The sequence below is a fragment of the Chelonoidis abingdonii genome, chromosome 10 (genome assembly GCF_003597395.2).
Source record: "Chelonoidis abingdonii isolate Lonesome George chromosome 10, CheloAbing_2.0, whole genome shotgun sequence".
NCBI lineage: Eukaryota > Metazoa > Chordata > Testudines > Testudinidae > Chelonoidis > Chelonoidis abingdonii.
Genome location: NC_133778.1, coordinates 13,735,584 through 13,752,721, shown reverse-complemented (window position 1 = coordinate 13,752,721; position 17,138 = coordinate 13,735,584). Strand labels below are relative to the sequence as shown.

General features: G+C 42.0%; 1 protein-coding gene across 1 annotated transcript in view; it reads right to left on the bottom strand.

Annotated features, from left to right (window-relative positions):
* ERBB4 (erb-b2 receptor tyrosine kinase 4) overlaps positions 1 to 17,138 on the bottom strand; it is a 1,039,775-nt gene that overhangs the window by 193,836 nt on the left and 828,801 nt on the right. Inside the window, exon 17 of the mRNA XM_075069950.1 lies at positions 3,038 to 3,170. Within this exon, the coding sequence (XP_074926051.1) occupies positions 3,038 to 3,170 (133 nt within the window). The remainder of the gene's footprint in view (positions 1 to 3,037; positions 3,171 to 17,138) is intronic.

The following is a 17,138-nucleotide window of genomic DNA, read 5'->3' as shown; positions in this document are numbered from 1 at the left end:
AAGCGCCAGTACGCGGGGAGTGGGGGCAACAAGGGTCACATGCTGCCCCCGCGTCGGTGCCCCCTCCCTTGTGGGCCCCCCCACTTTTCCAGCGGTGCTCCTCCTGCCCCCAGGGTGCATGGAGGCTTTGCCCTTGTGCCCCTTTTTTCTACTGATGCCTCTGATAGGAGCCTTGTCTTATAACAGGCTTAATCAAAAGCGATACAAGCTACAAAAGTGTTGCCATTTTCATAATGTAATAAAAATACTTTAATGATAAATAATAATTAATAAATGCTGTGTAATAAGCATGTCATACATACAAGTTTTATATTTCCAAGATCACTGCTTTTATAAGTTTTGCTGAGATAAGGGAGAAAATCCCTGGAAATATTCAGTTTTAGGAGGGGGTTCATGAGACTTGACATTTTAGTGAAAGGGGTTCGCAGGCTGTTAAAGTTTCAAAACCACTGTTCTAATCTTTAGTTATGCCTTAAAGGAGGGCAGCTTTTTCAGAAGCAGAAAACATCTGCAGTGGAACAAGAATTTACAGCCGCAACTAATTTATTGCAAGCACTGGTACGTTGTGAATTATGATCCAGTAAAGTTTGTGAATGAAGAACAACAGTATGTATGCTCAATCAAAAAGTCATCCGATCTCAGCGACATACAGCCTTTGACTAAAAAACAATGTTTATTTAAAAATAAATGAAAAAATAAATGAAAAGGACAATACTCTAAACACTGACAAATAGCCTGTCCTCTCTCAGGATAAGGAAAATAATTAAGGGCTACTCCTACTCAAATTGCTTTGAAATCACTGCAGTATTTCAAAGTGTCTGTTTACAAGTCTAAGTGCATGGTGCTCTTCAGTTTGGACACTATTATCATGCTTCTATGAGCATCATGGACTATTTCGTTAGCTGAACAAACTGCTTTGGTGCAAGTAGAAATACCAGTAGCTGGAAATTACTTTTTAAAAGTACTTTAAGAAAATACATAACAAAAACAAACAGCAACAAGCCAAGTGAGTGCGAAGAGTTTGACAGCGATATTTTCATAGTTTGCTTCCCTCTTCCCCCCAATATAGTTTACTTTTCAATACTCATTATGGTGCAAGATGTAGGCCAAATGTTAAAAAAAAAAAATACAGCTATGGGAGAAGGTGAACACACACAGGGCCACAATTTCTGGTTCACTTCATAGATTCCCACAGAACTTTCCCCCAAATAATTCCTCTTCCCCTTTGTGCTGCCCTGGCAGTGCAAAGGAGATGGAATCTGGAGTTTCACCCATGCCAGGGATTCTCTCAGTCTAAGGCCATCCCTAGAAGATGAAGAGTTGGTATACCTTACTCCTATCACCCTCCCCAACAGCTGACCAGCACAGGGGCACACTCAGGTGGAGAGCAGCAAGAAGGAGATATAACAAGAGTGGAGGTGTAACCCATTGATCAGTGTGTGTTGATCTGCAGAGATTATGGATCTGTTACAGACCTCAGCTAAAAAGCCTGGCTCTTTAGCTCAAGCTATAGCAACTCATACTTTTAGCTGTGGATGTCCCTGGTTCACTCCATGGTGTCTCAGACAAGATAGCAACTGTCACAAGTGCTCAGCCACTGGGCAGTCCCTTGGGGATGGTTGCCAACTGGGGATGGCACAGGTTAGAGTTGCAGCCATTCAGGAAGAAGCTTAATGAAAACACAGTGTTGCTATGGAAGTCATTTGGGATCAATCTCACACCACTGAATTCAATGGGAATAGGAGCAAGACCTTAATGACACCAATTGTAACACAATGGAATCAGATGACCAATGACTGTTGGTTTTCCTAAACTTTTTTTTTTCTTTAGAAGGATCTGTCTGTACTATGCTTCTCTGAAAGTGTGTCAGACATATAGAGTTTAGGAGCTCCCGTGTCAACCTTCATTTATAGCTGAAAATTTAAGATTAAACTTTACTGATGATCAAATATGCACTTCCAATCAAAAATAAGCTTCTGAAGAGCACTGGGACTTGTTTTTTCCCCCCATTAGTGAAGCCAAGATGGTAGGCAGACTACATTGAGCCCAAATAGTTTGTTCTATGGCTCCGTCTCACTTTTTTGCCAGTGGGACTATGGGCCCAGTCCAGTTCCCTTCTGATTCAATGGAAGTTTGAGGCGTAAGTTCCCAATTCAGCAAAGCAATTTTGTTATTATTTATATTGTATCTACAGGCCTCGAACAGGTTGAGGCCACATTGTCTTACCCACTGCACAAACATGTAATAAATGAGAGTTCCGGCACCTACGCATGTGATTAACACCATTCGCTTTCACCAAGGGCCTGATGCAAAGTCCACTGAAGACAACTGGAGTCTGACCACTGACTTCTATGGGTTTTGAATATATGATTAAGTGATTAGATGAATCAGGGCCTAATTTCTGCTGGGAACAGGATTGAGACATGTATGTCAGACAAGATGATCAAAATGCTCCCTTATCATTAAAATATATGAATTAATATATTCATAGGTGCTGACTCCGTGGGTGCTCCAACCCAGATCACCCACAGAAAAATATAGTGGGTGCTCAGCACCCACCAATGGGCCTTGCCAATCAGCTCTTCCCCCTCCCACACTAAATATCAGCTGTTCAGTGGAGGGCAGGAGGCGCTGGGGGGGGGAAGGAGTGGGAGCAGGGAGAGGAAGTGCGAGGAAGAGGCACACTTGGAGGAAGGGGTGGAATGGGGTGGGAAGAGGCAGGGGAGGGGCACAGCAGGAAGAGGCAGGATCTTGGGGGAAGGGGTGGAGTGGGGGCGGGGCCTGGGATGGAGTTGAGGGTCCGAGCACTCCTGGGAAATCAGAAAGTCAGCACCTCTGGATGTATCAACAGAAAACTAATATCCTAGAATAGCTTCATTCACACTATACAATAAGTCCAGTCTATGGCAGTATTTCCAGGGACTCAGTGGGCATTGGATTAGAACCCTAATATATTATGTGAAAAAAAGTAGAGAAATACTCTGCATCTTTTCAAATATTCAGCTTTTCTGAGAGGTACAACAGAAAATATCCTCACCTCAGTCTCCAGGAACCTCCGCAAGGCCCTCTTCTTTTTGATGCTTTTCCGCCGAACATAAACGGCAAACGTCAGGCCCACAATGATGATGATAAAGAGTCCACCAATCACGCCTGCAGCAATCAGGGGGGTTCTACCAATCAGAATCAAAGACTTTAATGCAAGGCAGGGAAACAGAGCAAAGAACAGCTGCATGCATGAAATAAACCACCTGGAAAACTTATGAAGCGTATAGCTCTCAAAATGCAGTAATGTCAGATGATAAATCAAGGAAAGCTCATTAAGTGTGGCATTGCTTTCCATTATCCATCTAGGATATTAGTTTTTAATGCACACTTGTGAAGTCATGGACAAGGAAACACAACATGCACTCTGATGGCAAATGCAAATCTGCAATGGCAAAATGAGGATACATGTACTAGAAGCTTGTTCTGCAAGGAACATAACTAATCTGAGGTCTTCCTTTATAAATCTGACTAGATTAACTCTTCTTTTTTTGCATATTTAGATTAAAAAATAACACAAATTATGAAAGACTAACTGATACCACTTTGGGCTGTGACTGTAAGTTAATCAAGGCTGGTTCTGAAAGAGGCACATAATTCCAGAGACGTTGCTGCATGGGGCTCTTCAGAAAGCACGCTTAAGATACTGTACTATTGTAGGTGTCATGTTTCAATGGAGATGTAAACCTGAAGCCCTGATGTTTTTGCAAGAGTTAGGATGTTAGCTCCCAGTGTCCATATAAATTTCACCTTAGGTAAATATCAGAGCTGGGCACAATTCAGCAGTTTTAGCTGATAAATGTTCAGTGGATTGTACCTCCTAAGTTTTGCTGTGATATTTGGGCTCACACAAATGCTAAAACTCAAATGGTAGATAAAAGACTGATGAGTTAGGTCTTGTTTAAGGTTGAAACCATGTGACGCTGCCAAATTATGCATGGCTTGCACACAAAACCACAAATCCCTCCCTGGCCCCCACAACTCAGCCCCAGCTGCACAAAAGGTTTGTGAACTTCTGAGGGGAGTTCAGCCCCTTTCATCTGGTCATGGATTCCTTGGGAATACACCAGATCTTTATGACCATAGCCTCTTAGTTCAACTCCCGCTAATCTCAAATACTTATGTCATATTCGGCCTGGACCTGGAAGCAAGGAGTACAGTTCTCCTTCAGCTCAAGGAGCATAGGGGAAGGAGTAACCCCTTACGACTTCAACTCCCCACACCTCAGCAGTCTCACTCCAATCCAACCAGGGCTTCTGATCCTACATCTTGGGCAACTCTCTGTAAGTATGCTGCTGATGCAGGGTAGTTCTCAGCTTCTCCAGCCACCCTATCTTCTCTCACCTCAATTCTTGCTGGTGAACCAAATAGCCACAGCTACTCTGTGCTGGAACCCCTTCGGGGCTGTAGTAGAGTAAGTTTTATGTACCCCATCACACTTAGTATTACTCTAGCAACTTTGAGCCCTTGTCATAGACCAGGACCCTGCTGTGCTAGACACTGTACAAACACAGAAGAAAAGATGGGAACTGCCCCAAATCGCTGCAAGTGTAAAACAAAAGACAACAGATAGACAAATAGTGAGAACAAGGAAACAATGAGCCACTATTGGTCAACATGGCAGGCTGTGGCCTCAGCACACCAGAAGCCTAAGTGTTGTCAGCTTTTTGTAGGCACCATGGTAAAAGGAAAGTTTGGAGGAGGGATTTGAAGGAGGTTTACGAGGTAGCTTTCCAGATGTTTATGAGGAGCTTCTCCAAAGCATGAGGGGCAGCCTGAGAGAGAACACAAAGATTCCTGTTTAAAAACAACTTGGCAATTGGAGATGGGAGTGGACATCTCCACAGTGAATGAGAGAAGATAGGTAGGGTAGGGATAGTCTGGGAAGGCCTTTTAAAGTAAGACAAGTAGAGCATGTTTGACGTGATAAAGAAAGGGGAGACAGTGGAGGGATGCAAAGAGAGGTGACATGGTCAAAGTGATGGGCTAGCAAAACAATCTTTGCAGAGGCATTCTGAATGCATACGAGCAGGATATGATCGCATTTGTCAAGGCCAGAGAAAAGGGTGTTGCGGTAGTCAAGATGTGAGATGTATGCCTGGATGAGAGTTTTAGCTGAGTAGATGGATATGAAAGGCTATATCTTAGAGATGTTATGTAGCAAGAATCTGAAAGACTAAGGTATTGCCTGAATGTGAGGACTTTGACAGAGATCTGAATCTAAAGATTCCAGACCCCCAGAATATGGACACCATTCCAGGCAGGATGGTGGTGCTGTCCATGTGATATAGACAGGAGGCTGTCGGGAGGACCTGAAGGGAGGAGTAAGTTCTGTTTTAGGCATTTCAAATTTGAGCTGATGGTTGGACATCCATGAGGAAATGTCAGAGACAGACCAATACTTGAATTTGGACAGATGGAGACAGCTGGAGTAGAGAGGTAGATCTCAGATCTCAGCATAGAGATGGTAGCTGAATTTGTGTTTGTGGAAAAGCTTACCCAGATAGAGAGGGAGAAGAGAAGGGACCAAAGATGGAGCCATGTGGAATTCCCTCAGAATGCTGGAGGGGAGATTATGGGGGTTCTCCAAAGGACACACTGAAGGAACTATTAGAGAGGTGAAAAGACAGAGTCATGGAGCAAGGACAAGATTTCGCAAAGACCATGGTCAGCTGTGCCAAAGGTGCTAAAGATGGCTGATAGGTCAAGGAGGAGGCGGATAGGTTCTGAGCTTCCACTAGAAAGAGGCAATTGTACATTTTGGTGAAAGCGGTTTCTGTGGAGCACAAGGGGCAGAAGCTGGATTGGAGAGGGTCTAGGATGGAATTTGAGGAGAGGAACTCCAGACAGTAATGATAAACAGTGCATTCAATGAGCTTAGAAATGAAAGGGAAAAGGGGCAATATTTGGAAAGGCAAGTGGAGTCAAGGGTGGGTTATTTTAAAATGGGAGAGACTAAAGCATGCCCATATTCTAGGTGAAAGAGCCAGGGGAGAGCAAAGGACTAAGGAGATGGGTAAGGGAGGGGATGAGGGTGGGCACAAGAAAGATCAAGAGTTGGGATGGAGGTCATTGGCTCACGTAGAGTGATTAGAGTAGGAGAGCAGATAAGAAACTTCTGAGTCTGTGGCAGGAGAGAAGGAGGGAAGAGTTGTAGGAGGGGAGAGGGAAGGTTGTATCATTCTTTGTCAATTATCTCTTTGAAGAAATTGGTGAGATCCTGGGTGGAGAGAGAAGTGGAGGCAGAAGAGTTTGAGGAGTGAGCCAAAGGCAGCAAAACATGACTGGGATTGAGGACATGGGATTCAATGCAGTTGGAGAAGTAGAGTTGTTTAGCTAGGAAGACAGGAGATCTAAAGGAAGAGAGAATGAATTTGTAGTGGAGGAAGTCAGCCTTGGTCTTATGATTTCCACCACAAAGAGTCTGCACTGGGAAAGCGGGAATGGAAGCAGATGCTGGGGAATGAGGCAGGGCTGGGAGTTGGCATAGCAGACTTTCCGAATGGAAAGGGGACAAAAAAGAAAGTCAAGGAGCGCGAGGGATGAAGAGAATCAATGGAATATCAATGGAAGAAAAGAAAGAGGAGGAGAGAACTGAAAGCAGACAAGGAGTCATCAGTGCAATAGACGGGACGTCACAGAAAGTCTAAGTGACAGGACAAGAGAGAAAGAGCTGATGGACAATGCTGAAAGAGACCAAGTGTTGGTCAACAAGGGGAAATTCAGACACTGAGAGATTAGAAAGAGCAGTGTTGTGACCTGGTGAAAGTTCCAGGTGTTTAAGAAAACATGAAATCATTTTGTTGGGTTTTAGGAGTCATTATGAAAGTTTCACACAACTTGATATTACATTCTGCCTGCCTAAATGTCTCCTTTATTTTCAAATGGATACAAATGAGCTGTATAACATTGCTAATGTTGTTATGCAATGACAGCCGAGTTCCGCCCACAGACATGGCCGCTTTTCAGCCCTGGGTCAAGTGATCTATACACACACAAACACACGCCCCTTTCCCAGAACTGAAGAGCAGCTCTGTGTGGTGAAATCTTGTTCCTCTCATCAACAGAAGTTGGTTCAATAACAGATATTACCTCACTCACCTCGTGTCTCCAGTTGCATAAATATGTTTTCACAAAAGTCTAATTTAATAGCTAGAAATCAAACTGTGAGGTGTTGCAGCTCCTCATCCATTACCTCTGCTTTTACTATCATATTTTATTATTTCCATAGGTAGAAACTCTCATTAAAAAGACATGTAGATTTTACTTTTCTCATTCAAATAACAAAACAAAGGCTCTCCCAAATTGGGTTCTGAAAAAGTGACACTAGGTGAAGCTGTCAACTGGACAATGATAAAAGATATTTTTAAGACCTTTCTCTACAAGAGCACTCCTATGCTATATACAGGTGACACTGAAATAATGCTTATGGCCTATTAATATGCTGTACTGCTGTTGAAAATTGACAAGAATTTTACATTGTGTAACCTGCTGAAAATCCCAGTTGATTCCTTCAATTGCTTCCTACCACAAATCTGACCAGTCAGAAGTACTGTATCAAATTCAGATAGCAGAAATTTAAATCTGCCAGATTTAAATTGCCATATTTGGGTAATAAAGCTCCATGTTTAAATGTTCACTATCATGCTCACCCATAGGAAAGTGATTAATCCTTAGGTGCTTAACACATCACTTAGGCATTCAAATATTTGCAGGTAATCCAAATCAAGTCTCAAGACCTTTGACATTTGCATGTGTTATTCAAAACTTCAGGAGCTGAGTGTAAACACCCAACTCATTATTATGCCCCCAAAGTGGCATAGTAGAGATCATGTGGGACTTGAAACAAGCATTGCTAAGTGTTACCCAATAAGACTTAAGTAATAAAACTGGGGTAGGTTTTGCTTTGGAATGGAATAGTAAACATTTCCTTCATTGTAATGGGACTTCATTTACAGCTCCACCATCAGGACTTAAAAGTCATATAATCTTGCAAACATTAAAGAGGGAAAGAGATATTAGATCATCCTGTTCATCTTCCTGCCAATGCTGAGTTCCTTCTTAGAGTCAAATGTCAAGTGCTTTCTCCTGTTTTAAATGACAAGTCTTTTGACTTCATCACTTGTTTGACACCATAACTGCACTGAAACCGCACATTTCACTGCTGTTCACTATCATCCCTTGATCACTTTTAGGCACTAATTTTTTGCAAGTATCACTCATTTCTCTCTCTTTTTTTTAACGCTTCAGTTTCTTAACTTGCTCTTTTGGTTGTCGTTAAGATTTGTTTAATTTCCTGTCTATATTTCTAACCTCACTGAGCCCCATTTGTGTTATTTCTCTACTGTCTCTGGTGTTTGCAACACCTCACATTTAATATCATCTGCAAATTTCATTAATATGCTGTTTACCCTTTCCTTTACTGTCGTTAATAAGGCTTCTTAATGAAAGTGGGCTTAACACTGATCCGTGCAAGGTGGTGTTGATCAGAGTGTAATCGCAGGCATGAAACCTTTTTCCATTATATTTTTTAATCTGGATCTTTTTGCATGTGCCACAGCCACCTACCCACGGCCTCAGCTTGATGTGTGACTGGACTCATAACCCCTTATCTCTGGTAGCATGAAGAGCTTAATCCACTTACATTATAGCTACAAAACAATCTGTTTCTGAATGCAATCACCAGCAGTTACCTCCTCCCGCCACTTTTACCACAGGCTTAAAATGAGTTCCATGAAAATTAAGTGTAAGAATGTCAACCATGAGACATCAAAGCAAGTTTCCTCACCAAAATGGAGTTGTTCATAAATCATTTTCAAAAACACTGAGGTTCCAATTCTCTATCTCCCAGCTATGCTAAGACATAGTAGAGAGTGACAGCCGCAGGAAGCTGGGTTGCTGGCTCTCTGATCCTGCCTGGCTCTGGTGGAAATTAGAATAGCTGTAAGCCTACTCGAACTTCTGTCACTGGCGAAAGCTCCATATTGAACATGGCCACAGAAAATCCTTCGGTTACGTTGGGGCGGAGAGTTCCACTGTGCAAAGAGAATTCTCCACTGGCTATCCCTGGCCATTCTAAGGCATATGTAGTGCCTTGAATCACCATTCAGTCTCTGCTCTACTCCTCAGCAACACAACTCTGCACTACATCCTTACTTGGGGGCAGACTGCACACTGCCAGCTTTTAATTATTAGAAAAATACGCTAGAAGAAATATTCTGACTTCCAACCTGGAAACTGGGGGCATGTGGCTGAATCCTGAAAGCAGGATCCTAGGATCCCCTGTGGAGAAATCTCTATTTTCTTTTAAATGCGTACAGTGTTTTCATCTTAGAGGCACAACAAAATTGAGATGAAAGTTCAAAGATTGTATTCCAAGATGTATGAGGGCGCTTAATAGGGGGGCATGTAACATCATTCCAACAGCTCCAAAACATCTACAACACTGCAAAAACCAGATAACATAGCCTAATTAATGACATAGAGTAGTAGGTGATTTCATACTCTTGATTGGCAAACAGGAGAAAAAGACAAAATTTTGGTCCACAGAGAAAGAACAGGTCTTCTCTCCCCAGCCCATCTTCAATATTAAACCACATACTATAAAAAGTAAATAAATTGAGCTTTGAAGTCTGGTTTTTAGAGTGCTATAGGGTTTTTTAAAAATATATTTTAATATATCCATATAGGATTCATTATCACCTTGAATGCTGGTAAGCAGCAGCTTCTTGCTGTTTTTTTCTGGTAAGGCATTCTTTAACTAGAGGCTATCATTTTCTGACAGACATATGGCATATTCGCCCCACTTCCCCATAGGGAATTCACACGACCATAATGTTTTACTATTAGAGACCTGCCTCTCCTGGAAGCTTAGGTACTCTGTAACCAAAATATGAAATTCCTTATTAAAACAGAATGGCACGTAAATTGTTTTCAAATGTATTTTAATAGCATCTCTCTTCTCTTCACTCATCCTCAGTAAGTTGTACAAGTGGGATTTCCAAAAGCATTCAGTGTTAGCATAACTTTGCTCTTCTGAAGTCGGTTGATGTGGGAGAAGAAATAGGCTAACACTGCTTGCATATATAAGGGGCCTTGCTTTGTGTTTATTCAGGGAACATTACACATCTTTTTAGTTCAGAGAATAGTGATTTCTTCTCCACCACTTTTTGGCTTGTAAGTAAAGAGTTACTGAACACTGTGGGGAAGCTTGTCTGTATTAGAAAATTTTATCATGTTTAAACATTTCTTTTTAAACAATCAAGTTAGCTGACATAATACTGGCCACAACTCTATATTAAGTGTAGACAAGGGCCAACCATGTTCAACATTATGTCAGCTAGTCATGCTTAAAGCTGGGTTCCAGCAGGTTTTAAACCAAAACTTATCCTTGTCTACACTGACCACAAAGTCATGGTTAGCATTTAATTAATTAACTCAGCAGTTAAAACTCGTGTTTAAACATGATAACATTTCCCAGTGTAGACACATCCAGTATTGACAAAAATGTATTTGTATCCAAAATAGCAATTCTTTTTGACCACATCCATGCCTGATTTAGGCACTGATTCAGCAAGACACTAAAGTATGTGCATAACTTTAAGTATGTGAGCAACAATAATACTCAGCTCTTTTATACAACACTTTTTATCAAATACTTTACAAAGGAGGGCAGTATCACTACCCCCATTTTATAGAGGGGGAAACTGACCAGCTAAAGTACTCACATGCTTAGAATTACAGATATGCTTAAGAGTTTTATTGGATTAGGGCCAGAGTTCTCAGCGTCTTACAAAATTGATCCCTAGCATCATTCTGAAAATAAATTCTTCCCATTATTAAAATAAACTATTAAACAAGACAAGCCTCTTGCTAGCCTCAAAACAAATGCAAACTATTTAACATAGGGTGCCAATGTTTAGAGAGGGTTACACTTGTTTTGATTATGAGGAAAGTTTTTACTGAAATGGAAGCCAAATGCCAATGTGATGAACAAACACTGTGGGAATGTCAATTAATTGGTAAAAATATGTCCTAACTGTCCCTTAATGTGATAATTTTATATTTCACTTTAATAGTATGATGGGTAATGTCATGTTGTAAAATATGAGAAGGGGCAGGAAGAATAATATGTCTTTAAAAATCAGTCTAATTTGGGACCACAGACACTAATATATACTATAATTGTACGATTATTGCACGGTGTCACCAAATAACAGGTTTAAGACTGTCTGGGTGGCGTAACTATTCATTTCTACACTAGAGTTCCTTAAGGTTAATTTTAGCCCTGAATTTTGAATGTTTGATGTGTGAAAATTAAAACATCCTTGTCCTGTTTTCACCAGAAATGACTGATATGTACTCACAATTTTAACTCCATATCAATATAGTTTTTGCCTGGGAATAAATAAGTAATGATAAGGTACCAATATCATGGTAGGAAAGCATACTTTATATTTTTATGCTGAGATTTTTATTTTTCACCACAAAAGGAAGAAAGGGAAAGTTACTGGTAAGAACTTGCATGGTGACTTTGTTGCCAGGCTTGTCATTTAAATGGATTAATATGTCTTATAAAATACGCCAAGTTAGCTCATGGATAAGGTGGATTGATTTATCAGTGATGGAAAGGTAACTAAATTCACTAGATTTGACTCACAGGTGATGCAGGTTCATCAAGTCAAAGAACAATCCATTTATATTCTTGTCATATTTTCCATTTTCTTTGGAAAGGGTAATTTTTGCTTCACTGAAAGAAAACTAGAGTCGTATTGATAGCGTGCTGATGGGCTGATTTGTGACTAAGACCATTGGCTTCCACTTAAGCAGCTCCCCTCTGCATACATAAAGAGTACATGTTGGGTCCATAAACTGAGATACAGTACATGGGCTTCGCTATAGCAAGTTGCATGCAGTTGACTCAATGTTTCATTTTGTACAATTGATATTATTAAACTGAAAATGTGCTTTCTTCAAATGTAAGCATGTTGCACACTCAGTTGTAGGATATCATACGCCAGCAGGTCAGTCTATCATGGAAACACATACTTCATGAGAACCACAGTAGTTTAAATTTGGTCAGACTGTGGTTTTCAGAGTGCATAATTAGGCCAATCCTTTTCACCACCCAATATTTTACTGGCATATTAAGTCAATTAAGACACTATTAAGCAACACTTTATATGGCAGAAAGTGTCATATAACTTGGAGAACTGGATGAATAAAATATGGCGGTATGACTCAATTCAACCAATGGCCAACCACAATTTTAATAGGGAGGTGTGTATAACGGAGAATATAGGTCCCAGGAGGCAACACTTCATCTTGACTTGAATGGAAATATCACAATTGTTGGATAAGATTTTTTTCTTCATTGCTTAATCTCTGTGTCCAAAATATGCAATTCACTCCTAGCAAAAGTGGACAGGTAAACTAAATTTCAACTGTGCTATAGTAGATTCTGCATTATCTTCACCCTCCAACCTGTATAAGTTTTCACAGAAAAGGCAGAACTCAAGCATAATTATTCAGAGATTCCACCTCCACCTCATAGCTTGTGCATAGAGCTGAGTAAATACTGTAAATCCTGCATTACTGGAAATACACTAGCATTGCAACTGTTAGCGCAGTTCAATCAAATTCATGCCGCTCTTTATTTACAGTTATGCACAACTATGTACACATGCATGGAAATGTGTTTGTTCACACACAAACAATTGGGAACAGTTGTTTGTTAGTGTGCCCACATGTATATGAGCCTGGGTATTTATGAATCAACAGAGCAATCAGTCATTATTCCGCTCTCTAAAAGGTTTCAGTCATCCAATCAAGGTACAGAAAGAACAGCTAGTCATTCAGGTGATCTATCACATACCATGAATAAAGAACTGTGAATAGGAACTCTTGGAGGTGTACATTTTTCAAACAACCAATTGTATGACACTTGTTTATTCGAGCACAGTATTCTTCCTCTCTTCCTCCACTGAGCTGTTTTTGTGAAGCCACTGTGCACTATTACATCGCTGCTATGTTCCACTACAGAAGTGGCTGCATTCCAGTGATCGATTAAATGAGTCCCATAATGATCCATACAAGTTAGAGAATCCACAAACCTTTACAGAATCTGAGGAAACCCTGCCTGGAGGATTCAAAAGTTGCTTCTCCCAATTATAAAAGCATCTCTGGAAGGTTATGGAGCCTAAGAAAGAGGTAAGAATCGGGGAGGGAGTAGACCGTTTTAGCTAAATTGTTGCAGTTCTGTCATAAGTAGATAGGTAAGGTAAGGGTTAAGTTTCTTTTACCTGGAAAGGGTAACCAAACACCCGACCAGAGGACCAATCAGAGAACTGGATTGTTTAAAGCCAGGGGCGGGAATTTGTATACTCGGGGTCTTTGTTGTTTTCTCGGCTATGAGTAAACACAGTTTCCTTCTATCTCCCTCTTATCTCAGAGTTTCTACTAAAAGTCTGTAAGTACAAAGGAAAGCAAAGTAATTCGGCTATGAAGAGCTTTGTGTTGTATGTACAGACGTGGATTGCTGTGTCTTTTTGCTTCCTCGGCGGTGAGGGACAAGCTTTCTCCTAACTCCATCTTCTCTCAAAGTTTCTCCTAAACATCTGTGAGTACAAAGGAAGGCAAAGTAATTCGGCTATGATGAGCTTTGTGTTGTATTGACATGTATGTTGATTTGTTGGACTGGTTTAATCGGGCTATCTTTTAAATCAGACTGTTTATTCATATTTTCTTATAAGCAAGAGCCTGTATTGAGTTTCTTAATGCAAGATTATTGTTTTATATTTTCTTTCTTTTTTTTTTATAAAGTTTTCTTTTTAAACCTTGTGGAAGTTTCTTTTCCTAGTGAGGCAGAGGGGGGAGGGAAAAGCCCAAACTCTGTGTCTCACCTTCCTATTGTCCCAGGGCGGGAAAGGCTGCAGGACAAAGGGAGGGGGAATCTCTTGTGTGAGCTGACTAGGTGAATGCCTAGCCTCGGGGAAGCTAGATTGCCTCTCCGGTTGTATTCAAGGAGTGAAGTATAGCATTGCACCGGCTAACCCAGGAAAGGGGGGGAAGCTGGGAGAGGAGAGAGAGAGAGACCCAGGGGTCTGGGTCTTGGGGGTCCCCCCAAGGAAGGGTTGGGGACACCAGAGAGAGGAAAGGGGGGTCAGGCCCTATAATTCCTGACCTGGTGGCAGCGAGAATATCCAAGCTGGTAGTGAGCTTGGGGGGGTTTCAGGTAAGCACCCAGGTCTTGGACGCTAAAGTCCAGATCTGGGACAGGAGGCTATTACCACAAGTTCATACACTTGAGTTGAGGTCCGGCATTAAATACTCTATCAGTGTAATATAAAATATACATACTAATTACATTGAGCATTTGGTTCATCCTCAGATTAGTTTACAGAGCCTATGATTTCACTCAGCTTCAATGTCTTTTCTTAGTGCCAGGCACAAAAGACAATGCAGGAAGGACTCCATGTCAGTCGCCCTTTCCCTGGGGGATCCCAACTGACTATCCATCAGAGCATTGACTCCTGAGCTCCTGAGCTCAAAGGTCTCCATTTTCTCACTTCAGAGAACAGGAGACCCCTTTAAGCGTGTGTCTGTCTTTGCTGCTGTCCTTCTCTCTCTGTAAGGCACAGTTCTATCTCCTTTGATTTGTTTTTGGAATGCTAGCCTTCATGGTTATTGGAGTCCCTCTGAGAGCCATTATCCAAGAGATTAAGAATCACAGTGTAGATTTAATGAACTTTAGCTTACTGGTGGTGAACGCGGACTCTTCAGTCCCAGCTGTAGAATTATCTAGGATAGCTTCAGCTTCCTCAGGCTCCAGGAAGAATTCAGACCGGAATAGTTAGGATTGCATCTCTGTGCTGGTTCTGCAGTCCTTTACAAACTTCCTTGTTTCAGAAGTTGTGCTTTCCAGGCCTTCATGGCTTCATTGTTTGTTTTTTTCAGGGGCTGATCCTGTGAAGTCATGATCACTCTCAGTTCCCTTGGATGCTAATGAGAGTTCAAGGAGCTCAGCACATCTCTGTAGTAACTTGGCACTCCTGCAACTTCATCCCAGGAGCAGTCCCATTGAAACCAAGAGTCAGGGCAGAAGGGTTGGGACATCGGAGGTTGAGCCATACATTTTGGTAGGAAACAATTGTGGGCTCTGAGGTGGGCCTGGGATGAGGGGTTTGGGGTGCAGGAGGGGGCTCCAGGCCTGGGGGGGGTGGGGCTGACGGATTTGGAGAGCATGAGGGGGCTGCGTGTTGAGGCAGGGCATTGGGGTGTGAGAGGGAGTGAGGGCTCTGGGCTGGGAGTGCTGGCTCTATGATGGGGCCAGGGATGAGGCATTTGGGATGCAGGAGGGGGTTCCAGGCTGGGGCTGAGGGATTTGAAGTTCAGGGGGTTGGACTGCAAGAGCTCTGGGCTGGGGCTGGGGATGAGGGGTTCAGAGTGTGGGAAGGGGCTCTGGGCTGGGTGTGTGGACTCTGAAGTGTGGCCAGGGATGAGGTTGGTGCAGAAGGGGGCTCTGGGTTTGGGCAGGGGGCTCAGGGCTGGGGCAGAGGGTTGGAGCTCGGGCTTGGGCTTACCCTGTCAGATCCCGGTCAGCCGTGCTGCAGGGCTAAGGCAGGCTACTCCTTACCTGTCCTGGCACAGCGCTGCGCCCTGGAAGCGGCCAGCAGGTCTGGCACCTAGGCTGAGGTTGGGGGGCAGGAGGCTCCGCATGCTGCTCTCGCCTGCAGGCACTGCCCTCCCCGCCCCAGCTCCCATTGGCCAAGAGTGGGGAGCCAGTGCTCAGGGTGGGGGCAGTTGGCAGAGCCCCATGGCACCCTTGCCTAGGAGCCGGACCTGCTGGCCGCTTCCAGGGCACAGCGCGGTGCCAGGGCAGGTAGGGACTAGCCTGCCTTAGCCCTGCTACACCACCAACTGGACTTTTAATAGCCCTGTCAGCAGTGCTGACTGGAACCGCCAGGGTCCCTTTTTGATCTGGTGTTCAAATTAAACAACGGACACCTGGTCACTCTCTGATTAGGATATACTTCCTCTCATAGTCTAGCAACAAACAATGGTAGTAGTTAGTCCTGCATGTGCACTGATACTTTTTGGTATTCTAATAAATGCCTCAAAATGGCCACAATACTGTATTTACATTCAAACATGTACTCTTGTTATTTCTCATTAAATTCCAAATATGCAAAATTTATCTGTGTGACACATATGAGGGAATAAACTTAACCAGTGCTCATAAATATCAAGAAGAATCCAAGGTAGATGTATAACAAGATATACTGTATTTCTGCTTATGCCTGATGCTACTTTGGGAGTTTTCACTATTATATTACAGAAGTAGTATTCTATCTGTGAAAATGTCCTACATAAATTATACCAATCATTAGAAAACCCCATTTGATTAAGGGGATGAAAAAGATAAGAGAAATTGAAGAGACTGCTATGAACAAATGCAAGGCTTATGGGAAAAGAAATGGATACTATGATATGCCTAAGAATTCCAATGCATATATAACATCTTCAAGGGTACTTAAGGCTATTGGTCAAAATACTAGGATGGATTTGTAACCATAAATCTGAATTTCCTGGCAATTCTAGCTATATCCATATAGCATTTGGCTTCAATTTAATTTTCTCAATTCATCTCCAGAAGTAAAATAAAAAGAAATCTCAATGATCAAAGTTATAAAACAGAATTTTCAGCTCTATTTCTGACCTCCATTTCAGTCCATACCAATTGTAGTGAATGGGTAGCAAACTTCAGGAGGGAATGTGGTTAAGGGAGGAGTTATAATACTAAAAATTCCCATGAAGAAGTCTATTCTTTATAAGGAATAGATGTACCTATTTGGCTAGAGCAAACCTTCATTTGAGACTCAAACCAATCTGTTTTTGGTGTTTGAAATGATTTTTTCACTTCCAAGTCCCTTTGCACTTCCTGTTTGAAGACAAAACTGTAACTAGATCTGCTTCAGTACCAGACAAAAGGCTTTTCTTATTCTCTCTCCAGCCTTACTAGAAAGAGGAAATAAAAAAATCTTAATCTTATGAGTCTTTCAATCCAATTTTGCAGACTAAATAGGTTCAGAATAATT